Source organism: Aspergillus puulaauensis, chromosome 7 (genome assembly GCF_016861865.1).
Source record: "Aspergillus puulaauensis MK2 DNA, chromosome 7, nearly complete sequence".
Classification (NCBI taxonomy): domain Eukaryota; kingdom Fungi; phylum Ascomycota; class Eurotiomycetes; order Eurotiales; family Aspergillaceae; genus Aspergillus; species Aspergillus puulaauensis.
Window position 1 is genome coordinate 1,334,411 of NC_054863.1, and position 22,801 is coordinate 1,357,211.

The 22,801-nt window shown below is 49.6% G+C and overlaps 11 protein-coding genes across 11 annotated transcripts; 7 read left to right on the forward strand and 4 right to left on the reverse strand.

Annotated features, from left to right (window-relative positions):
• Positions 1–298: 298 nt before the first annotated feature.
• APUU_70510S (uncharacterized protein) lies at positions 299–997 on the forward strand (the record flags this gene model as incomplete). The annotated part of the gene is made up of 3 exons (XM_041695391.1): positions 299–439; positions 504–555; positions 612–997. The coding sequence occupies 3 exons, from the start codon at positions 299–301 to the stop codon at positions 995–997; spliced, it is 579 nt and encodes a 192-aa protein (XP_041561126.1).
• Positions 998–2,940: 1,943 nt separating this feature from the next.
• APUU_70511S (uncharacterized protein) lies at positions 2,941–4,585 on the forward strand (the record flags this gene model as incomplete). The annotated part of the gene is made up of 6 exons (XM_041695392.1): positions 2,941–2,975; positions 3,062–3,310; positions 3,367–3,608; positions 3,681–4,068; positions 4,132–4,262; positions 4,386–4,585. 6 exons carry the CDS (start codon positions 2,941–2,943, stop codon positions 4,583–4,585), a joined length of 1,245 nt encoding a protein of 414 aa, XP_041561127.1.
• A 362-nt stretch (positions 4,586–4,947) lies between these two features.
• On the reverse strand, positions 4,948–5,842 carry APUU_70512A (uncharacterized protein; the record flags this gene model as incomplete). Its single annotated transcript, XM_041695393.1, has 3 exons — positions 4,948–5,304; positions 5,353–5,594; positions 5,653–5,842. 3 exons carry the CDS (start codon positions 5,840–5,842, stop codon positions 4,948–4,950), a joined length of 789 nt encoding a protein of 262 aa, XP_041561128.1.
• A 2,455-nt stretch (positions 5,843–8,297) lies between these two features.
• On the forward strand, positions 8,298–10,734 carry APUU_70513S (uncharacterized protein; the record flags this gene model as incomplete). The annotated part of the gene is made up of 2 exons (XM_041695394.1): positions 8,298–8,437; positions 8,487–10,734. The coding sequence occupies 2 exons, from the start codon at positions 8,298–8,300 to the stop codon at positions 10,732–10,734; spliced, it is 2,388 nt and encodes a 795-aa protein (XP_041561129.1).
• Positions 10,735–11,163: 429 nt separating this feature from the next.
• On the forward strand, positions 11,164–11,626 carry APUU_70514S (4F5 domain protein; the record flags this gene model as incomplete). Its single annotated transcript, XM_041695395.1, has 3 exons — positions 11,164–11,226; positions 11,305–11,389; positions 11,580–11,626. 3 exons carry the CDS (start codon positions 11,164–11,166, stop codon positions 11,624–11,626), a joined length of 195 nt encoding a protein of 64 aa, XP_041561130.1.
• A 462-nt stretch (positions 11,627–12,088) lies between these two features.
• On the reverse strand, positions 12,089–13,180 carry APUU_70515A (uncharacterized protein; the record flags this gene model as incomplete). Its single annotated transcript, XM_041695396.1, has 1 exon — positions 12,089–13,180. The coding sequence occupies one exon, from the start codon at positions 13,178–13,180 to the stop codon at positions 12,089–12,091; it is 1,092 nt and encodes a 363-aa protein (XP_041561131.1).
• A 334-nt stretch (positions 13,181–13,514) lies between these two features.
• GET1 (guided entry of tail-anchored proteins factor 1) lies at positions 13,515–14,264 on the forward strand (the record flags this gene model as incomplete). The annotated part of the gene is made up of 3 exons (XM_041695397.1): positions 13,515–13,601; positions 13,666–13,852; positions 13,945–14,264. 3 exons carry the CDS (start codon positions 13,515–13,517, stop codon positions 14,262–14,264), a joined length of 594 nt encoding a protein of 197 aa, XP_041561132.1.
• Positions 14,265–15,598: 1,334 nt separating this feature from the next.
• On the forward strand, positions 15,599–16,981 carry APUU_70517S (uncharacterized protein; the record flags this gene model as incomplete). The annotated part of the gene is made up of 4 exons (XM_041695398.1): positions 15,599–15,737; positions 15,799–16,622; positions 16,694–16,799; positions 16,842–16,981. The coding sequence occupies 4 exons, from the start codon at positions 15,599–15,601 to the stop codon at positions 16,979–16,981; spliced, it is 1,209 nt and encodes a 402-aa protein (XP_041561133.1).
• A 40-nt stretch (positions 16,982–17,021) lies between these two features.
• On the reverse strand, positions 17,022–19,008 carry APUU_70518A (thiamine pyrophosphate-binding protein; the record flags this gene model as incomplete). Its single annotated transcript, XM_041695399.1, has 4 exons — positions 17,022–18,125; positions 18,182–18,378; positions 18,455–18,687; positions 18,752–19,008. The coding sequence occupies 4 exons, from the start codon at positions 19,006–19,008 to the stop codon at positions 17,022–17,024; spliced, it is 1,791 nt and encodes a 596-aa protein (XP_041561134.1).
• Positions 19,009–19,332: 324 nt separating this feature from the next.
• On the reverse strand, positions 19,333–20,814 carry APUU_70519A (RNA-binding protein; the record flags this gene model as incomplete). The annotated part of the gene is made up of 3 exons (XM_041695400.1): positions 19,333–20,026; positions 20,082–20,727; positions 20,781–20,814. 3 exons carry the CDS (start codon positions 20,812–20,814, stop codon positions 19,333–19,335), a joined length of 1,374 nt encoding a protein of 457 aa, XP_041561135.1.
• A 195-nt stretch (positions 20,815–21,009) lies between these two features.
• APUU_70520S (uncharacterized protein) lies at positions 21,010–21,663 on the forward strand (the record flags this gene model as incomplete). The annotated part of the gene is made up of 4 exons (XM_041695402.1): positions 21,010–21,111; positions 21,168–21,344; positions 21,404–21,491; positions 21,554–21,663. The coding sequence occupies 4 exons, from the start codon at positions 21,010–21,012 to the stop codon at positions 21,661–21,663; spliced, it is 477 nt and encodes a 158-aa protein (XP_041561136.1).
• Positions 21,664–22,801: the final 1,138 nt, after the last annotated feature.

Sequence of the window (22,801 nt, forward strand, 5' to 3'; positions counted from 1 at the left end):
GGCCATGCCAATATGGGGATATTCCGGAGTACTCGGGCTCCTATCATGGCCATCTTCTGCTTGGCGTTAAACATATCTCCTCTTGTTCCGGTAACTAGGTGACGACCACCGAACCGAGTCAGAGTTTAGGAGGCAAGAGGGCCGACGAGGAATTCGCTCATAGTCGGGACGAGGGCTCTCCTGCCAACCCCGTCTGGGGCTTAGCAGAGTGGGACCAACGTAGTCTGGGGTCATACGGATTGAGGTGTAGTGCTGTTACCATGATCGCTTTATATAATGGCCGTCCCCGGATGTCCGAATGGGCTTTGCCTTCTGTAGCGTGACGTCTCATATACCTGAGCTGTCAAATATACAACTATCTCTTCATATCTGCATCATGGCGTGGACGAAGAAGCCCTACATGGGGCTTACTGGAGGATGGCTTACATTCTGGGTGTCAGTGAGTTACTCCCCTGACGACGTGGTTACGATATAAGGGGGTGCTGATGAGGCTGTGAGTGCAGTTGGCTTGCGCGACTGATATGACTCTGTTTGGATACGACCAAGGTGTCTTTAGTACGTTTGATACTACCTTTTCTGGCCTTTAATAGAACTAACCGATGGTTCCACAGGCGGTGTGGTCGTTACACCGGACTTCCTCGAGATCCATGACCTCGTTGGACCTACGAAGACGAAAATCCTATCTACGGTTACCGCTATCTACGATGTCGGCTGTTTCTTCGGTGCTATGCTTGCTTTTACGGCGGGTGAAAGGCTGGGACGAAAGAAGACCATTCTCCTTGGAAGTCTGATCATGGCTATTGGAACAGTTCTCAAGGCGTCATCCTATAGTCTGGCCCAGATGTTTGTGGGTCGAGTGGTGTTACCGTGCTTAATCATCTGGCGCCCGGACCCACCTGGCGCCCGATTTCTATACACAACAACACTACTAAAAATGAAGCTTTTGAACCCAATACATTCTATATTTCTTAAAGATCTTTTAGTGTGGCAAATTTGACGCGCTGAAAACCCTATATACACTTTTAATCGTCACGAAACCGGTGGGGGAGGCGAATCTGGCGCCCTCGACGATTTATCGTTGTAGAGGACTCTTCAACAACCTCAGCTTCCTGGACAACAATATCGTGCTTATTTTGAGGCGTTGAAGGTGTAGATTGCTTCTTTTTACCCTTTCTAGCAGTTCTGATATCATTTTGAAGCTGACTATCCACTTCCTTAGCTATCCGCGCCTCCTCCTTTGCAGCCTCTTTTTGACGTTTCTTCTCCTCAGCTTGCTGCACGCGGAGTTGCTTATTAGACGCCTGAATCCTCTTTCTTTCCTCAATAATTAGTCGCTTCTCCTCCTTTTCTTGCTGGCGGCGAAGTTTAGCCTCTTCTCTTGAAGCTTTAGCATCCTTAATTGCCTGGTCCTTCTCCTTCTGGAGATCCCGTGCTTGCTGGATCTTCTTTGGAGAATAGAACACTGCATTACCACTTTCTGCATCCTGAAGTTGGAATATAAGCGGTTTACCACGCTGGCGTTTCCTTTTCTCATTCACCAACGCTTCCTCAAGGCCCTGGCAGCGGAGTTTCAGTATAATATTCTCTGTAGAGAGGTGGTACATCGTAGAGCTTAGTTTCTTAGTGTTTTGGTCATAAACATCAGAAACAACTTGTTTTAAAAGTCTTTCTATCCTCCGCCAGTCCTCTGCTTGCAGTACTGACTTTGACGATTCACTAGATGATGGTCTTTCCTCTGGTAGCTTGGTAAACCTTGCTAGAACCTTCTCCGGATTCCATGGCCATAATCCAACAGATCTCCATGAACTCTCAATATTTTTTGCTGTCAAAGCCGTTTCCCAGCTCTCCCAAAAGAGAGGAAAGAAGTCTCGCTTGCTAATTGCACTGATGCCTTGAGAGTTATGCAAAAATCGTTCTAATCGATCCCCATACGCCTTGGAGAGAGGAGCAAAGATCCCAACATCTAATGGCTGCAGGGAATGCGTGGAATGAGGCGGAAAGGTAATAGTAAGGATCTTATTACTATCACAGAAGTCTAAAAACTTCATTGTGACATGAGATCCATGGCCATCAAGGATTAGAAGCCGCCAACGCCTTCTAGCTTTCTCCTTGGTCTCGCGATCAAATACATCTCGAAGCCAGGCGTATCCTAGATCATTGTTGGTCCATCCAGATGGCGAGGATGCAAAAAAACACTGGTGTGAGTTCTCTTCAAAGCCCTGCAGCCAGCTATCTTGAAGCTTTCCAGATACCGTTTGATATATAAGACCAGGAGAAAGAGAGGTCTTATCTGCACAGATACAGGCAATTGTTGTGATCCACTCTCTATTACCATCCTGAACCCGCTGTCGAATACCCTCACGCTCGTAGGTGCGCCTAGAAAAGACTCTCTTGCCTTTAGGAAGAATTCCTATAAGAAACCCTTTTTCGTCCATATTGTAAATATCCTCTTGCTGAATATCATATTCCCGTATTTTCCGCTCAAGCGCATCAAAGTATAAAGAGTAATATAATGCAGAATCAGCCCGCTTGCGTGAGGCATCCATGGCAGTTGTATAGCGGTTGACAAGCTCGTCCTCATGTCGCTTTACAAAGCGCGAAACCCAGTTCTTTCCAGGCGGTTTTCCAGCAATTTCCTCCGCAAAATTAGCAATCATCTGGTGGGATGGAAATAGGCCGGATCTCGTCAATCTATTAATATAATTTAAAAGGTCTTTTGTCTGTTGGTTGTTGAGAAATCGTTGGTTGGCATACTGCTCTTCTTTCGAGCGTTGAACCCCGCGATGATGCCTAGAAAGCGTTGATCGGTTTAAACCATACTTATTTGCAACTTTAGTATAGTTAATCGATTCGCTAGGATCCAGAGAATCTAAATATGCCAGCGCCGCATCCATTGAAGTCATATTGAATGAGTTATGAGGTGCTGAAGTCTACAGGAAAATGTCGGTGTATAAGAGAAATCGGGCGCCAGGTGGGTCCGGGCGCCAGATGATTAAGCACGGTAGGGCAAGTCTACACTGAGGCATCTCTATATACACACCAGGACTAACATTAGCTGCAGTATCGGCAATGGTCTGAGCACTGCAACGGCACCAGTCTGGCAAACAGAAACTGCACAAGCGAAATGGAGAGGAAAACTCGTTATCCTCGAGCTAGGGCTCAACGTTGGTGGTTACTGCATTGTTAACTGGATCAACTACGGTCTATCTTTCCGAGGAGGAGCTATTGCGTGGCGTTTGCCTCTCGCCTTGCAGCTTTTCTTTATAATCGTTCTGTTTGCAACCATTCCGTGGCTTCCAGAATCCCCACGGTTGGTTTTACACGCAAGACGGAAGAAGGCAATGATCTAACGCAGTGCCAATCTAGATGGCTCCTATCCCACGGCTACGACGATGAGGCCATTGAGGTGCTTGCATGCATCGAGGCCATGGACCTCGACGACCCGTACATCAGAACCCAATACGATGAAATTAAATATAGCATTGCATACGAAAGCGACAACGCTGTACGCTGGCGGGATCTTATACGCCGAAACAAGACCGATAGTACAAAGACACTTCGCCGGCTAGTGCTAGGAGCCAGTACACAAGCTATCCAGCAATTCCAAGGTTTGTTTATAACAGGACACCCTCCATCCTACTGGATTTCACAGACATCCACTAACAAGCAATACCGTCAAGGAATAAACATCATGTCCTATTATTTGCCAACCGTTTTGATAAACTCCGTCGGTCTCTCAAACACCATGGCTCGACTCCTAACAGCCTGCAACGCAACATCATACTTCATCTTCTCCTGCGTCGCCGTAACCATGATCGAACGCTTCGGCCGCCGAGGCCTAATGCTCCTCTCCGGATCAGGCCAATTCTTCTCCTTCCTCATCATAACAATCCTGCTCCACCTCGCAACAACCGATAGAATATACGGCACCGCCTCAGTAGCCTTCTTCTTCCTCTACCACGTCGCATTCGGATTGGGAATGCTCGGAGTCCCATGGCTATACCCAACCGAGATCAACTCATTGCCCATGAGAACAAAAGGAGCAGCTGTTGCAACGGCGACAAATTGGTACGTAATCCAGTATCTTCTTTCCCACTGAACAAGTCCAATTAACATCTCTCTTACGCAAAGGATAACAAACTTCGCCATCGTCGAAATCACTCCGATCGGAATCCAGGAAATCGGCTGGAAATTCTGGATCGTCTGGACTGTCCTGAACGCAGTATTCTTGCCGATTATATACTTCTTCTATCCTGAAACTGGTTCGTACCTACCCATTTATTTTTGCCGTACCTCCCGATTTAGCTCCGACTAAACTACAATTCACACACCCTATACGCTCATTGCGAGTTATTTTATGTATATCCATGCTGATATTACCGAAGCAAACCGCACACTAGAAGACATAGACGCGTATTACCGTTCCAATCCACCGTTGATCGTTGTCGGAGATCCAGACGTCACCTCCGCCAGACGCCCGCTAAAATACATCCAGCGCGAGGATGAAGAGGTCCAGAAAAGGGCAAAGGGAGCGCATCTTACTGGACCCAAGTCTGATGGGGCCTGTGTGGAGCATGTAAATTAATGGTACCTTTACAGTTGGATGTTGTACCTGTTCGGAGCTGAGTGATCATGATTGTTTCTGCGATATAACTATAACACATCGGCTTTTATATTTGATGAACAGGAAACCCGAGAGAAGAGAATGTTTTCGTGTCACTTTGCTACGAGTTATGCATTATAAAGAAAAAAAAAAAAAAAAGAAACAAGAACTGCCATAAAGAGGGATATCTGAGACAATAGCATGCAACGAAATAAATAAAAAACCGCAAAATAACCCTGCAATCGCTAATATAACCGATAGGCCAACGTCGCTTTTGTATTTCACCTCTCTCAGCTTTGGTAGTTGTAGAAGACTCGGTGGAGTTGCCCTGTTAAGCCCCTCACCTATAATTGGTTGGGGTATTGCATAGCCGGATGGTGAGCGAGATCTGGCATAGTGACTCCCGATGAATCCCGGGAGTACTTTGACGACGGTGCATATTCATTTGCACTGGGCATCCGCATCGGGTTGAGTGGTGGGGAAATTTTGATGGGAATGCGCGGCATGCTCGCTGCCGTTGAGGAGCGGCGGAGTGGAGGGCTTGATGTACTGTACGAAGGTAACGTGTCTTCACGCTTGGTGCTGAGGCGGAATGATCGTTGACTGCATGTTCGTGAGGCAACCTTATGCGGAGCAACGGCTCCGTAGACACGGACGTGGCGTGCACTAACACCAATATCACGGTCTGCAAAAGCAAAGTTCTGTATGCCAATTAGTGTAAATCAAAGTGTGGGGGAAATAAGGCTTACCGCAACAACATTAAGGGCGCTGACAACGAGAGCCAAGATTCCCGCTGATATGATGATTCTCCAAAATGTGAGCCCAAGCTCTTCTTGGCTTGTAGCCTTTGTATTGAGGTCGCCCAATGCTCCAATTCCAAGTATCAGCATTGCGAACGCTAGTGTGACAAATCCAGAGTCTTCGCCGAGGGATGGCCAGTGACGGTCAAAGTATCCGCGGAAGAATGGGAGTTCTGATACTATGAGGAAAACTGGTCTCTGTTAGCATGTCTACCAAGGAACGCAGGGATTGAAACAGAAAGCACTCACTGCAGACGCCAATTGCAATGGCATGTCCAACAGCTTCGAAAAAGAAGAAACTGGTCAGAAGGTCAATCTTGACCAGCATGACCGCATGGGCTGCAATCATATCAAGGAAGACGATGATGTTTATGACCCGAAGTGCATTGAGGATCACGTATCCTGGACCAGCCAGTGACTCTTTCAACGAGGCCATCATAATTGCGGCTGTGCTTGATAGAAGAACGATGAAAAGAAATGCAACAATTAGTTGTACAGCGCGAGCTATAGCGGTATCTGGATTTGTTCTCAGGAGATGCCTGTTCCCAACTGAGTAGAAGAAATGAAATAGAGGAAAGACAGGCTCAAGGCGCTGACCAGCAGCAAAACTTGGTATCGAACAAACTGAAGGGGAAAATTAAGAAGAGAAAGAACCACGAAGCCTTGCTAAGGCGTCAAGAGAGAAGGAGGGACAGCCAGGTGGCAGTCCATGGCGAGTGGGCAGGCGGGCGCTATTAACCAGCCTGATACGCGAGCACCCCATTGTAAAGCAGGCGCCTTGAATCAACGCACAATGATAGCGGTGGAAGACACAATGGGCTGAATAGGGTCCTGAAACAAAATGCAGGGCCCATTGAGAATGCGAGTCCATTGATGTCCATTCATTTTAGCGCCAAGGAGGTTCCTTGTGTTTCTCTCCTTTGGCGCCGAGTGCTCTGAAGCTGTACCAGGAGCTATGACCAAGAAATTTCATCGATGCGAGAGCCTTCTAATTATAATGGATGGAGTCATATCTTTCCTAGTAAGGCAGAAAATGGCCCCGTCGGGATGGATTTGTTGCAGCTTGGATGTTGGAGAGGAGGATGGAGTGGGTGAGAGGCCGCGATGCCCTGTCGACTGAAACTGAGCGCCAAACGATTGGCCCTCGCTTCTTCCATCTTCCTCTTCTTCTCACTCTCGCCCCGGTCGGTCATTCTCCAGATTACTTTTAATTTGTCGACTATTTTAGAATTACGCTATTAATATGGGCGCTTAGGCTCTCCACGATCCAGGGTCCCGCACTTGTTTTCGTCGGCTGTCCTAACCGTCTTGATAGGGACAATGGGACTTGCACCATCACATCTTGACGACTCGGTCGAAATTCAGTTTGAAGCTATTATTGAAGCTTAAGTCTTATTTGATGTCTTTTCAGGGTGAAATTGAGCTCAGAGCCGAGTATCATCATCAATTCACTGTCATGCGCCATGAACAGTCCCCGCAGCAAGGCGCTTCTGCTGTCTGCCCGGCCAGCTCCTGCATGCAGCCGCGTGGGAACTCCCAACAATTGGACGTTCCCATGGCTGTTTCGCGCGCACTAAAGAAAGCAATCGGAGTGGATATTCTTAAATATGGGTAGGCGTCTTTGCATGCCCGACGGCCCAAGAATGCCCACGACAAGGGTTTATACCATCAGCTGCTATGGTACGTCCAGAAATTACCATAAACCAGACTGCATTAAACTATTCTAACGCGCCCCAGACTGATTTCCCACAAACGGATACTTTCTTGCACACACTCGTGCCAGGAAAGAGTCCCAGAATTGAGTAAGATTCTGCCCTGGCCATCTTTGATCAATAGATATGCTCATATTTCGCATAGTATTGTTGCAATTCATGGTCTAAACCCCAAAAACAAGGAACGCCATGCCGAGAGGACGTGGGAGCTGGATGGGAAGCTATGACTGAGGGATTTTCTCCCCAGCCAGCTACCCCAAGCTAGAATACTATTGTTCGGATATAACGCCAGTGTCAGCATTCAATCTTCTTCTGCTGGAGTACGCGAGCAAGCACAGAATCTACTTAACAGACTGTGGATTGAGAGACAGGTACGTAGTAATTCTTACTGTGAATTCATGGAATCTCATCACAGGATAACAGGGCTGCGAGCTCCGACCTATCATTTTTATTGCTCATAGTCTGGGTGGTATAGTAGTCAAGGAGGTATAATACCTATGATTTTGCACATACGGGCCAGTTTTTGACATCTCCAGGCACTGGTACAAGCCAAACTGGGACGAACCTACAGCTCCATTCCAGCAGCAACGTATGGCATAGCCTTTTTTGGTACCCCTCATCGTGGAAGTCACCTGGCAAAGATAGGAGAGACTGTGGCAAAAGCTGTGAGGGCTTTCCTCAGAACCCAGAACAATACCTTTATCAACGCCTTGAAAGAAAACGACTTGTACGCAAATGAGCTTTCAGCAAATTTCGAACAGTTATTGGAAGATTATAAATATATAAATTTCTATGAGACTCTGCCCTTGAGAAGTCTTGGAATTGTACGTTACGCATGGAGACCCAACAGAAGCCCGCCATCTTGCTAACAGCTTTGGCCGTCCAGATTGTGGAGAAAAAGTCCGCAACATTGGGTCTTCCCGACTCACGTGAGATAATAGTAGCGTTAGCCGGAGACCACGAGAGTATCTGTCGATATCGAAGCGAAGAGGATGATAGATATATACACGTTTCAAGTCTCATTACCAGGTTTGCAGCTATAGCAATGAGGGAGTGCGACGAGGTGTCACTGTTTGGGGAGTCCAGCGCCGGATCAACTTTGGTGGGATCAACCGTGGCTGGCGAGGAGCCCGAATCTAAAATATGTAGGTTGGTTTGATTCGTCCCTTAGAGTCGATACTCATGGCTATGTTAGGTATGATCCCATTTAAGCGGAACCCAGGGTTCGTTGATCGTGAGCCGATCCTGAGCCAGCTTAAGGATACGATTGTGCCCATTGGCACAGGCCCTCGGGTTGCACTCTTCGGCCTAGGAGGTGTAGGGTAAGCTTACCCTGATGGATGCTTCTAGAAATCATGCTGAACTTCTCAGGAAATCTCAAATTGCTATAGAATTTGCTCACCAAATCTGGACAAAATCCAGACCATCGGTGTTCTGGATCAGCGCGAGTAGCATTGATCGCTTTCGCGAAGGTTATAATGCGATCTTTGATGAGCATGTTTCGTCGGACCCAGACACTAAATGTGATAAGCTTATATGTGTCAAAGAATGGCTTGAGAAGGAGCACAATGATTGGATATTGATCATTGATAATGCTGACGAAACATGCCTTTTCGAACCAAGCAAGAAGGGAAAGCAAGCTGAAGCGAATCAATCAATCCTAGAGTTCCTCCCCGAAAGCAAACATGGAGCTATTCTCGTCACAACACGGAACAGAGCAGCTGGCGTTAAGTTCACCAAGGGTGTAGCGAACGCCGTTATAGAAGTCAAGCCTATGTCCAGCGAGGAGTCAAAGAACCTTATCAAGAACAATGTGACAGACCACGTTCTTGAAGAGTGTGAAATGGATGGACTCGCTGACTTGCTAGGTCACCTACCACTGGCCATGGTCCAAGCTGCTGCCTTCATGCAAGAAAACTCAATGAGCATCAGCGAATATATAGAACTATACAACGACAGTGAGGAGACAAGCATGGATCTCCTTTGCGAGCCATTCGAGACCCTAGGACGGGACACCGGAGTTCAAAACGCGGTTGCAACAACATTGATAGTCTCGATCGATCAAATCAAGGAAAGGGACCCCAAAGCCATCGAAATACTTAGCCTCATCGCGTTCCTTGACCGAAATGACGTTCCCAAACGTCTCATCCAGCACAGGATAAAGCGTCCTTTGGAGTTGACCAAAGCCCTCGGAATACTGAAAGCCTTCTCCCTAATTGTGGCAACAGACGGAAAAGGAAACTTCTCTTTCCATCGACTGGTGCAATTAGTATTGCGGAAATGGTTGGTACTTGATGAGAAGTATGAAGAGAAATCAATACAGGCCATGGAACTGCTCGACGGGGCGTACCCCGATGCCACGTTTGAGAACTGGGGTACTTGTGCAACCTATCTTCCACATGCCCAGTCAGTTCTATCAATTATCCCAGAAGTCAAAGGTGAAGTCCGAAGAAAGCGAATCCACCTTCAGGAAGGGATAGCCTATTACCTCTGGTCGCAAGGATACTACCAAGAATCCGAAAAACTAGATGTACTGATTGTTGAGGAGAAAAAGCGGGAGTTCGGCCCTGAGCATCCCGAAACGTTAGAAAGCATTACTAGTCTAGCTGCATCTTATTACGATCAAGCAAGATGGGCTGAAGCTGAGGAGTTGGATTCGTTCGTTCTTGAAGTTAGACGGAAAACCCTGGGCTCGCGCGATTGTCTCACGCTCAACACTATGGCAAACCTGGCAACGACATACATGTCTCAGGACAGGCCAGAAGAGGCTGAAAAGCTTAGGGTGGAGGTATATGAAACCTCAAAGTCAGAGTTCGGAGAAGACGACGAGGACACAATCACTGCGATGGCAAGCTTGGGGAGTTTGTATCACGACCAAGGAAAAGTCGTGGAGGCGGCTGGTTTGATACAGCGTGCCCTAGCGTGGAGAAATAAGGTTCACGGCCATGACCATAAGGACTCCTTAGTCTGCGCGAGCACTCTTGCAAAGATATACCAAGCCCAGGGTAAACTACAAGAAGCCGAAGATCTCGCTGTCCAGACCCTGACTGTGTCGAAAGCTGTGCTGGGCCCGCAACACCCAGAAACTTGGGCTCGGAAGACAATGACCGCTAACATTTACTTGGAACGAGTGAAATTGGACATGGCCGAATCGCTATACTTGGAAATACTGGAGGAAAAAGAGGGCGGAAATGCCTCCCCTCACAGTATCTTCGAGTCAAAATTGCGCCTTGCCGATGTCTATCGAGCCAAAGATGACGCAAAACGAGTAGAAGAGCTGGAAAGCGAAGCATTGAATGGAAGCATTGAAGCGCTAGGGCCTGACCATCCATTCACCCTGAATTGCCTCTATTTCCTAGCCGTCACTTACAAGCAACACGGAAACGACACCGAAGCGATCAGGCTGATGACCTATACAACTCACAAGGAGGAAAAGCTCTTAGGTCCCTATCATGATAGCACATTAAAGTCCTTCCATATGCTAAGAGAGTGGTGTGGTGATGATGCAGCTATACAGAGGCTTTTGGATATCGAATCGGAGGGAAACGAGTCAATTTCTATTGAAGATTGGACCATGGTTGGTGGTCCAGAAAACATGCAAGCTCTGGCTGTATCTTGATATATATAATCGGTGGAATGAAATATATTATCTAGTAGCGCATGGGTTGCGAATAATATCATGGGTTGCAGGCTTGTAGCCCTAATCGATATTGGGGGAAATCCGAGAATACTTCGCCCTGCGGCAGGTGGTGTACAAGTGCCAAATAGAAAACAAGAATGCCGGCAAATATTTGGACTACGCTAACGCCAGTAATCTCAAGGGGACTAGTCTAGAGAAAGCTAACCGTCTCAAAGTAGACAGCCTAAGACCCTTAGCTTGGGGAACTTTATTTGCCCTTACAAAATTGCCATCCAATAAAATGCATGCAGAACTTGCACGGCCACCAGCTGGCAAAATCAGATCCATCCTATTCTTATCCCCAGACCGTGAACGCATCAAATTCCACCATCAAAAGCCCGAGGAGTAGGAAAACCTAACTCATAAAAAATGACTCGTGGAAACCAAAGAGACCGAGACCGCGAGAAGCAGCGCAAGAAAGCCGGCGCAGAGGTACGAAATCTGCTCAACCCCTTTCGTGCTCGAATTCCCTGACCAGTCACCACTGACTGCGTTCTTATCTCCATATAGAAATCTGCAAACTCGCTCTCCGGAACCGAATTCGCACGTAAGAAAGAAGACGATGCCGCAAAGATGCGTGCGAAGCAAGCAAAGGGTACGTTCAAATACTCCTGTCGCGGGATGGTTTTTTGTTCTCCCCGCCCGGGGGACCCTGGCATAGTCTCGAGAACAAAGAACTGGACCAGACTGCTGGGTCGCTCTCCTTTTGATTATTCGCTACTCTGCCGTCACCAAGACTTTCAGATTATGGGCTGATGCTAACTCGGACTTTTCCTCACCAATAGCCGACGCGAAGAAAGCCACTGAAGGCCTTGGAGGGAAGAAGAAATGACACCTGCCTTGTGCCTGAGACGACCTTGGATTCCTCCGATCGGACTTTTTGGATAGACGAGCCTATACTTTGACCTTCGCAGTCGCTCGATTCCTGACGAGAGCGCCCCCGGATTGTTATATTGGTGTTGGTTATATTTTTTTGGATATTTGTTCTATTATCCTTGGACTACGCATTCTAGAACATATATATGGCCGGGGGCCTTGAGATGATAAATAAGGGGTTAGGGCTGGCCGGGACAACATTTATCGAAGGGTCCAAGTATTCACAGCTGGAGGTGATCTCGGAGTCTTCAGGCTGAGGCATGTGCATTGCTTTTGACGATAGCTACGCTTGATTTGTTAGCGAGGCGTTTAATGCAGATCCGAAGCGTTTGGTTTAATTATAGCGGCTTTTCTCATTAGACTAGATATGGGTATATATGCTGGATAGAGCAGGAGGCTGGCTTAGGGTTTGACTTGGTTACGTGGGTGGTGTATGTGTGGTTTGTCGGCTTTGGGACCAGTGAATGCGTGCCCTATCAAGCCATGTCTTCCATGACGGGCCGGCCTTAATCGCGCCCTGCTGCAGATTGTCCGACAAGGCACAGTGGCAGAGGGCACTCCATGGGTATGTTGGTGAATCTCCCAGAGATTCAAGTAGTTTGAATTTCCTGTTAGCCAGGTCGATGAACGTCCAAATGCTTTCGCGCTCCCAGTCGGTATTCAGAGCATAGCGAACTACTCGGGCGACAGTTTCGAGCCGAAGAGCGGCATCTGGAACAGCATCTAGCAGATAAAGCAGGAACATCAGGCCTGATATATCACCCGGATGTAAAATGCACCAGTCCGATGTAGGTTTGACAATGGACTGTGCTAGTTGGACAATCCATGCTTCGCTATCTTCTTGACCTAGCCCGGATAGTACGCGGTGCATTTGTCGAATGTAGGTAAAGGCGTAGTAGTTCCGGGGATGAAGTTGCCCTGCTCTTAGAGCAATAGCCAATTCGCTGTGAAGAATTTCTTGGACACCCTCGAAGTCTGGCTTTCGCAATCGAATAAGCTGCGATTGAATCCATTGACGATGCTGCCAGAGTGTCGGCGACTTGGTATGGCGATGGAGCGGGGAGCCGAGGAATGTTGTCATTAAGGAGAGTTCGATATCCAAGGCATGGATAAGTGTTTCCTTATCTGAACTGGATAGGGCGCATAGCCTTTTCTTTCTCCAGTTACATGCTGTCAGATGTTCGCAATCGAAGAGGAGGATGATCTCGGAGGCAACTGCGACGTCCTTATCCGCATCCTCGCCGTGGACCTTGTGATTTGAGCTTCCTGGCAATGTATCGTCGCCGGTATAATTAGGGTTCGCCTTCAAACTGTCGAAAAATATCTGTCGCGCAGTTACAAACGCCTGTAGTAGGTACTTCTTCGAGACTCCGACCGCGCCATCATCTTCAAGCACGGGACCAAACCCCGGCACTAGGATCTCAAATTCAAGGACGCGGCCGCCTCTGCTCGCAAAAATGCGAGACAGATCTCGAAAGGCATCGGTCGGCGGCGGACATTTGGCTGTCATTGAGGAGCCTGTTGCATGGTGGTGGTTGAGCTCCCAGCTCCCCGCTGGTCTCGGCCGGAGATCAGAAACGCCGCCCGCCGAAGATCTGGCAGTTCGCTGCCAACCGTGACAACGTCATTTTGCGTTACCCAAGGTTCCTCGCCAGGTTTCAACTTCGCTCGGAGCTGTCGCTGCTTATTACTAGCAAATTTGTGACCTAGTGTCATTGCACGTTCTTGCAATACTGTGGTGGTCAACACTGCAGTGCCAGCGTGTGGGAATTTCGCTTTCACTTTCGCTTCGTGCCTCCACAAACACACCATCCGACCATCGATTGGATTGACGCCTCGCAACCATGATTCCCCTCATCTGGACGATATTGGTGCTTCATGTTGCCATTTTCCTGGTGAACACCATTGGCGCGACAACCATTGACAACCTGGTACGGCTCTTCCCCTTCCTTCCCTCATTGGGGCATGCGCACACATCTAACAGGGTGGCTGCAGATATGGAATATCTACCTGAAACTCCCAACGTCGTTGCACCAAACCGCCCAGGAACAAAGCAAACTGAAGCGCGAGGTAGTCCAGCTCAAGCGGGAGATGAACAATACCAGCTCGCAGGATGAATTCGCAAAGTGGGCTAAACTGCGGCGCCGACACGACAAGGCGCTGAGCGATTACGAGGCTCTGAGTATGTTTCCACCTCAATTCCTCTATTTTACAAAGCTGGATTCTGGATTCTGAGTTTGGATTTGGACTAACTTGTATTACTTGAATGTGCAGACCAGGAACTGTCCTCGAAGAAATCCTCGTTCGACTGGTTTATCAAGACTGCGCGGTGGCTCAGCACGACGGGCGTGAAGATCTTCATCCAGTTCCGATACTCCAAGACCCCTGTTTTTGCTCTCCCGGGCGGCTGGCTTCCTTACCCTGTGGAATGGTTGTTGTCGTTCCCTCGTGCCCCGCAAGGCTCGGTGAGCGTCCAGGTTTGGAACAGCGTGTGTGCGACGGCAGTTACGGTCATTGCTGAGATCATCACGGGAGCAGTTCTACAGGTCCAGGGGAAAGCGCAGGCGGTCCCTGCTACGGCTAAGAAGCAATGATTGATGTTTAACTTGGAGTTGGTATGATATTGAGATAGCATCGAGGGAAAAGGTTCAAGATAATGACACAATGTAAATGGTATATGTTCGTCAGATAAGAAAAAATCGTTAATCGTCAACGACTCCATACCGAAGTAGGAGTTTCAGTGCTTGACTCTATGATTGGTATATCATCATTTGAACCACCACATCAGTGTTCGGAAGGTAGGGGTAGGTATATATGTGCATGGGTATAGGGGGAAGAAGATGAAGGGGAGTAAATCAAGAGTCCGGCCCCTTCGACAGAGCATCTGCAACAGCACCTCCAAGGACATCTCAAAGAGGTACACGTCACCGCTTTCAATAAGCTACAGACTCGAAAAAAAAAAAGATGAACTCCTCGCCTCAAGAATGAGCCCCATTGAGTTACCCAGTTCCAATACAGAACCGAGCAATCGCATGACTATCCAAACACGACGAAAGGCAACCCAATAAACCCCTCTCCAACACCAGTCCACACCACCATTGTGTCCACCCAAGGGGCGTCGGGTATTGACTCGGCATCGGGAGGGAATAGGGCAGTAAGCCGCTATCAAATTGCTTTTATGGCGGCGCGTTTCCGCATTGCCTGACCGACTTTGTAAAAAAGAAAAGGACAGGGTGTCCGGGGACTTTCTCCCAAAGCGGGCTCTTCTCGGATGAGAAGAGGAGAGAATTAAGGAATTCTCTGTGTGTGAGCTTTGAATGCGATCCTTTGAGCGAGGAGTTGGGAAAGAAGAGGAAAAAAATTGAGCGTTGGAAATTTCTTGGGCATTTGGTGGAGCTTGAGGTCATGTGAGGGCTAGCTCCTTTAGGTTAGCGTGGACCTATGGCCCACCAGAATAAACAAGAGCTTTATCTAACTGTTACTGCACAATTTTACCTGCATGTCAGGACTTCGTGTATCCTGTTTGAATATTCAGTTTAGCCAAGATTGATCTTTCCTATACCGTTCTATCTGATATTAATACCCGATTAGCGAAGAAACTGTAGACGTTGCATGCATGTTAGATACTTCGTATTTCGTATTGTGTATTAAATTCGTCTGTGGCATATGCCGTATACAAGCCATACCACACTACAAAGTAACACTCAAAGTATAATAAAAATAGAGAAGTAATAAACTTGTCTAGTCTGCCTTGCAACCCCCACCGTCGCCAGCCGAGGGCCGGATCGACAAGTTGAGGAGAAAGTGAGGGGAAGCTGGAGACAGCCGAGTATGACTATGAACAACATCTACAGTACATCCACAGTCCAACACAGACACAGACACTATCCAAACAACAGTGACAGATGCAGTGGTAATTAGAGACAACATGCGCGCCGCCCAATTCCACGCCGCGGGCGACATCCGCATCGAAGACATCCCGGCCCCAGAACCAAGCGACGACAGGGTCCTGGTCGAGGTCGAGTGGTGCGGGATTTGCGGGAGTGATTTGAATGAGTTTATTTACGGTATGTCTATTTTAATCCCCTTGGACGCTTGGTTATGTATGTTAACAGTAGACACCTGCAGGCCCCTTCGCAATCCCCAACGCCAAAACAGGCCCGCACCCACTCACAAATGCCCTTCTGCCTGTGACCATGGGCCATGAGTTTACGGGGCGCATTGTGCATGTGCCTGGCTCTGTCTCTGTAGCGAATACAGGTAAATATAAAACTCTACGCAAAGGACAGGCCGTCATCGTCGACCCGCGCATCTACTGCTCCTCCTGCACGCCCTGCAGTCAGGCCGCAGCGACAAACAGCTGCGAGAAGCTCGGATTTATGGGTATCTCAGGCGGTGGCGGCGGTCTTTCCGAGGTTGTTTCTGTGAGAGCGGATCATATACATGTTCTCTCCGACCCTGAAGCATCAGACCGGAATGGAACCCAAGATGGTGATGCTTCAGTAGACCTAGCAGCCGCCGCACTGATCGAGCCACTGGCTGTTGCGTGGCACGCTCTGGAGATTTTCCTCTCTATCGCTGCTGCGCAGTTCTGTCTACCAGACAGAAACAGCACGGTTGAGTTAAGCGACGTGCCCGTCCTGGTTACAGGTGCTGGGCCGGTTGGTGTCGCCATGGTCTTTGTGCTTAGGGCTCGCGGCGCGAAACAGATCTTTGTGTCTGAGACATCGGCGGCGAGGAGGGAGATGATCCAGGAGACTGGGATTGTGAGTGGGATATTTGATCCGAGTGTTGATGATGTTCCGAAGAGGTGCAGGGGTGAGACTGGGGATGGGAAGGGGGTTGGTGTTGTCTTTGATTGTGCGGGTGCGCAGGCTGGGTTCCAGGCTGGTTGCGAGAGCTTGAAGTTCCGGGGGGTTTATGTGAACCTGGCGGTGCCTAAGGGAGCTCCGGTGTGTTACCTATCTTACTGTATCCTTTTTATTCTCTTCTGGGTCTGAGATTAGTTATGCTGACCTGGCAGTTTACGCTTCCGCTGGGCCCGTTCCTGTGGAAGGACCTTATATACAAGTGTTCGTTGGCGTATGATGAACGGGATTTCAAGGAGACGGTGGATGCATTTGTGTCTGGTGAGTTTCTCTCCAAACGGTTGACCATTCTAATAAAACCAGGGCGCTTCAAAGGCGTGGAAAAGATGATAACCAAACGAGTTATACTGGAGGATATAGTAGAGAAAGGGTTCAAAGAGCTGGTCAAGCCAAACGACCATATCAAGATCCTTGCTACACCCAAGCACGCAAATATCAAATAATACTGAATATAGCTAGCTATAACACACCTAAAATATCCAACTAATCCTTGTAATAAGCCCGCGGGATATTATCATAATAAGGCACAACCACCAAATTCGGGTCCTCAGTGCGTCCCACCATCATCTCCGTCACCGGATGAATCGGTTTACTATCCACAACCAACTCAACACAAGCAGGACCCTTCCCAGAAACAGCAACCTGAACAGCCCCCTCCACATCCTGAACCTTCAACACCTTCACCCCCCGATTCCCCAACCCCCTCGAAACAGCATCATACCCCGTAACCGCCGACAGCGCACTAACCGGCCTCGCCGGGTTCTCCTCCCCATACACCAACTCTTGCCCATTCGAGCTCATGCCCCAGCAGTAATTATTCACCACAACAGTCAGCACGTCAAGCCCCAGACGCGCATAAGTATCCAGCTCCATGAAATGGAACCCGGCCGAGCCGTCGCCGTGCAGGTTGACGACCTTCTTATGTGGAGCTGCAACCGCGGCGCCGAGGGCGTATCCGAATCCGTTTCCGAGGAAGCCGAGGGCGCCGGTGGATTTGAGCGTTGCGGAGGGGGAGGCGAGGTGGGAGACGGCGCCGGCCCAGAGGGCACATTCGCCGCCGTCGGTGACGAGGATGGGGGAGTGGTCGTGCAGTGAGGCGAAGAAGGCCTTTAGCGCGTGGTAGGGGTGCATGTGGCCTGAGGCATTGGTTGGGGCGTCGTTCTCGTAGGGAGATGGGAGTGATTGTAGGGTTATTGCTGTATTCACCCAGCTTTTATCGACAGAGATTTCTGGGAGTTGGGCGTTGAGTGCGGCAACGAACTGGCCTACGTCTGAGATGACGCCGACGTCAACGGGGAGGGTGCGTCCGATTTCGCCGCCGTCGACGTCGACGTGGATGAGTTTGCATTTCTCGTGCGGTGGGATTATGGCGCCGCTGCGGCCTCCGAGGAACATTCCTGTTCGTGCGCCGAGGAGGAGAATGAGGTCTGGTTGGGGGTTGTTGAGGGCAGCGAGGAGGCCGAGTCCGCCGGCGCCGCCGCCGTAGAATTTGCATTCTGCTGCGAGGGTCGAGGAGCGCGTGCATTTTTGGGTGTCGAAGATGGGGATGTTGATTTGGTTGGAGAGGTGGAGGAGCTGCGTTGTTGTCTGTTGGCTGTTAGCCCTAATTGCAGTTGGATGTGGAATGGTCAGGGGAGACGCACTTCGTTTGACTGCCCTCCACTACCGATAATTACAGCCGGCCGGGTTGCAGACCGAAGCAGACTGACGGCTTCTTTGACAGCCTCGACATGAGGCCCTGGGGCATAAGAAGAAGGAGACGAGATCGATCCCCACGAGATGAGCTTTTCATGGACGGGCGTAAACAGCACATCAATCGGGAAGTCAAGCAGAACGGGCCCTAGACTGTCAGCATCTTACTTCGTTCAAGAAACAAAATAAAACAGAAACCAATAAATAATCTGCAGGATACGCACCAGAAGCCCCAGCCAACGCAGTCCTCGCAGCCAACGAAACAATCCTCGGCGCGTCCTCAGGATTCGTCACCCGGTGTGCAAACTTGGTCAGCGGCCTCGAAACAACAACCTGGTCTATAATCCCCTGGAGCGAGTTGTTCTCCGCGTCTCGCAGCGGCGGCGACGACGTTATGCACAGTATGGGCGAGCGGTCTGCCAGCGCTGTTGCGAGGCCGGGGATACCATTAGAGAATCTACGTTGTTCAGCCACTCTCCTACCAACCAACTACCAGCTCTACTGAAAAGGATGGAACACACCCACTGTTGGCCGTGACAAAGCAAACACCAAGCTTCTGCGCGATCTTTGCGTAGCCCTCGGCTGCCTGCACAGCGGCGGTTTCGTGGCGCGTATCGACCAGCCGGATTCCGGTGGACTCGCAGCCCATTAGAAAGGCATCGAGATGGCCGCCGTGCAGGCCGAAGGCGACTTCGGTGCCGATGTGTTTGAGGGCTTGGGCGAGGAGGTCGCCTCCGGTGAGTTCCCGGGTCGTGGGGTTGGTGAGAGGGAAGGCCATTTTACTTGGTTGGAAAATAAGATTGGTTTGTGGATTGAAGACTATACTGAAGACTATAACGTTAACTCAAAAACAGACTGCTACGGTTGATATAGATAGTTGTTTGCGGGGATTACCGAGGAGGCAATGAGAGGTGCGGGGTTATAGACATCTTACTGAGTCGAGGACTACCTAACAAGAGAAATGCATAAAGTTAACCGAGTCATGCAGGCCAGGCAAATGACGTAGGTTAACATCTGAGCAATGCCACAGGGAATGCTGAGAACCGTAGACTCCGAATCAATTAACCCTAAGCGATTTTATGGTGAAGTACAAAAGTGTCGTCTATGCCTTGGCCTTGGTCTTCTTCGCCTTCTTGGGCTTGGTAGCCGGCGAGGCAGCCTCCTTGGGCTTGGGCGACTCAACAGGAGCCTCTACCTCTGCCGCCTTCTTCTTCTTGTCCTTCTTCGACTTCTTGGGGGTATCATCCGTCTTCTCGACCTTCTCAGGCTCGGCTGGTGCCTCGATAGCCTTAGCCTGCTCACCACCCTCAACAGCCTTGGCTTCCTCAGCCTCACCTTCAATGGCCTTCTGCACAGGGACATCGTCCACGCTCTTCAGCTCTGGAAGGTCAAAGTCATACCCAAGCTCCTTCATCTTCTCGGCCTTGGCAAGTCGTCGCTTCTGCTCCTGCTCGATGTTCTTCGTCCACTTGGCGCGGGTCTTGCCCTTGTTCAGGCGCTTCTGCTCGATTCGGTTCCACGGTGTGGTCTTGAAGCGGCGGTTGGCACCCTTCCAGAGCTCTGGGTGAACTTGCTCTGCTGGAACGTACTTGCATTTCAGGATGTGCCCGTACATCAGGTAGTTATCCATGGTGGCGGCGACAATCTTGGCGACGGACTCGGATCCGAATTCAATGAAGGCGTAGTGCTTGGAGCGACCGGTTATACGGTTGCGCGACAAACGCAGGCGAGTGATCTCGCCGAATTGTGCAAAGTACGACCGCATTTGGTGCTCATAGAAACCGTGAGGAATACGTCTAGAAAATGGTTAGAGGATCGTATGAATTGTGCAGAGACGGAAGGAGTACTAACCCGACGTAGACAGCTCCAGGCTTTTCTGAAGTCTCCGACTTGTTCTGTTTTTGCAGCTTGAGGATCTTGCGCTTTGCCTTCTTCGAGTCGGGGATCCTGGGGACCGGAGCTTCGGGGTCGACGGCCTCGTCTCCAGACTCGTCTTCGTCACCGCTGCTCTCGAAACCCCGAATCAGGGCAGTAGTCTGGTCATCATCTTCGTCTTCACTCTCGGCATTCAATGCAACTCCCTCGCCCTCGGAATCTTCCGAATCGCTAGGCACGATCTCAACCTTCTTCGCCTTCTTACCAGCCTTGGCGGCCTTTTCCTTGACGGGAGCAGCCGTACCATCCTCTTGCTTGGTCTTCTTTGCGCTAGGCTTGCTCTTGGTCTCCTTCTCAGCAGACTTCTTCGCGGGGACGGTGGCCTCAGCGTCACTATCCTCATCACTCATATAATCAGCTGCGCGCTTGCGAGGCTTGACTGGTCTGGGTGCGTCGCCATTGGCCTTTGGCTTCGAGGCCTTTTCCTCCTTAGCCGAGGCATTGGCCTTGTTCTTCTTCAGAATAGACTTGGGCGCTTCCTGTGCGGGTTCGGCGGCTTTGGCGGCTTTGGCCTCGACTTTTTTCGTCTTCTTCACGGGCACGTCGGCGGAGGCAACAGCGGCTACAAACGTTAGTAACTCAGACAACAATAAAAAGGAATCGTAATATACATACCCTTGCGCTTCTTGTCTTTCTTATCGGGAGCCATTGTTTCACCAGTAGCAATTTGATGGGTTATGTTGATTCTGCACCGAGCGGGATCTTTTTTGCTGAAAATTATTTTTTGAGCTGCAGAATCACCGGGCGGTGAGGTCCACTCCGCCTTCCCTTGCTTGGTCTTGCTCCACTCCTCGCCTCATCAACAACGCGAACACCGGACCAAGAACCGGTAACTGCAGATGTCATGGGGAAGAACAAGGGTGCTGCCAAGGCCCTAACTCAGGAAGAAATCTGGGACGATTCCGCTCTTGTTCAGAGCTGGGATGAAGCCGTCGAAGAATACAAGGTGAGTTGCTCCTGGCACGTGACTTGCCTACGGTTTGACTGATGTTATTTTTATAGCTCTACCACAGCATCCATGCCAAGGGTGAGAATGTTGAAGATGTCCTGAGAGAGGCTCAGGAAGCCGCAGAGGCCGAGGCGGCGCCTGCTTTGTCCTGGGCCCTGATTGAGAAGGACGAAGACATGGCGGATGTCAACGCCGCTGAGCCTGCTGCAGCTGAGACGCATGCTCCGCAGGTATGCTCTTTGTCTTTTCTTGACTCCGTTTGATTGCATTAATTGCTGACCGAACATAGACGACGAATGGGTCTGCGCAGGCGAAACCAGGACCCACGCCGGTTGATCCCCAAGCGCCTCCCATGCCGCTTCCCGTTTTCCCGCAAGGTAAGCTGAAATCCTGGTAACGCGCCTGTTTGTTTAAGATTATTTTCTGACGCGTGGTTTAGGCCAAAACGAAGGGTTGAAAAACCTTATGATGTCCTGGTATTACGCTGGGTACTATACAGCTCTCTACGAGGAGCAGCAGCGGGCGAGCCAGAACAGCAAGAGCTCGTGAAGCCCAAAAGTGGAAGTATCCCGTCATCTAAATTTGGATGGATCAATTGGAATAGTCTGCTTTTCAGACAGCGTTCTGTACTCCCGCCGCCGGGTGCGAGGTCTGATGGGACTCGTTTGCTCGAGTCGGCCAGCACCGTTACCCAACAAACGACGGAACCGAGAGGCTGGACTGGGCAAGCCGAAACGCGGCGACATGTCAAATTCTTGGATATTTTATTTGTCTCGGATCTGGATGGTTGGTTGAAGAGCATGGATAGAGACTACCAGCATTTGGGCGAATTTCAGCGAGTCGGGACGGATATTCGAGTCTCAGTATTCCATCGTAGTCGATGGCGAGATGTGTATAATTTGATTAAATTGAATCTGTATATTCCCGAAGCCATTTTCCGAGTGACTGACCTGCGTCTGGCCGAGGCCACTCGACATTACACCGAAAAATGCAAGTTCCCAATTTCAACCAGCCCGTCATGCGGATCCAAACGCAGTCACTGCACATCTGCCAGGCGAGTCCTTGTCAACTCGTACTCGACCTCGTCTTTTTGTCTTCACCTCTTCCCCTCGATGTCTATAAATCTCCCGCTTGGTTTCCATTCCATCCACATCTCAACTGTCTTTCCTATATCCAATTCCTCATCTTCTATATATACCCACTTGTTGTTATATATTTGAAACTATACCCTTCTTTCCTATATTTAAAGTCCATCCATGGGAGCGAAATAACTGAATTTTCTTTGATACAAACCATCTCCATTCTCCGTGAGGTCCTCACACTCGACATACTGGCCATCCGTCGACGACGATAACAACAAAACATGGCCGTTCCGAACATCTCTCCGAGAATTAACGCGTTGTTCTTCAGCTACTGCCATGCTTATTTTCTTTTCGAAATTACCCCGAGGATGACGATTCAAGCTCTCACTTCGCACTACGGATCAACCTTGATAAGTCGAGCTTCTGAGGATCCTTGCAACCCAGACCATGGCTTACACAGGTAACATGGGGAGTTCCATACGCCCGACCTCAATATTTTCACAGTTCGTACGATCTATATGTAAGTCAAACCCCACGCCCCCAAGTTTGAACAGTCTCTCATGTCATTTACAACGCATATAGTACATCGCCTCCATACCGGTTCT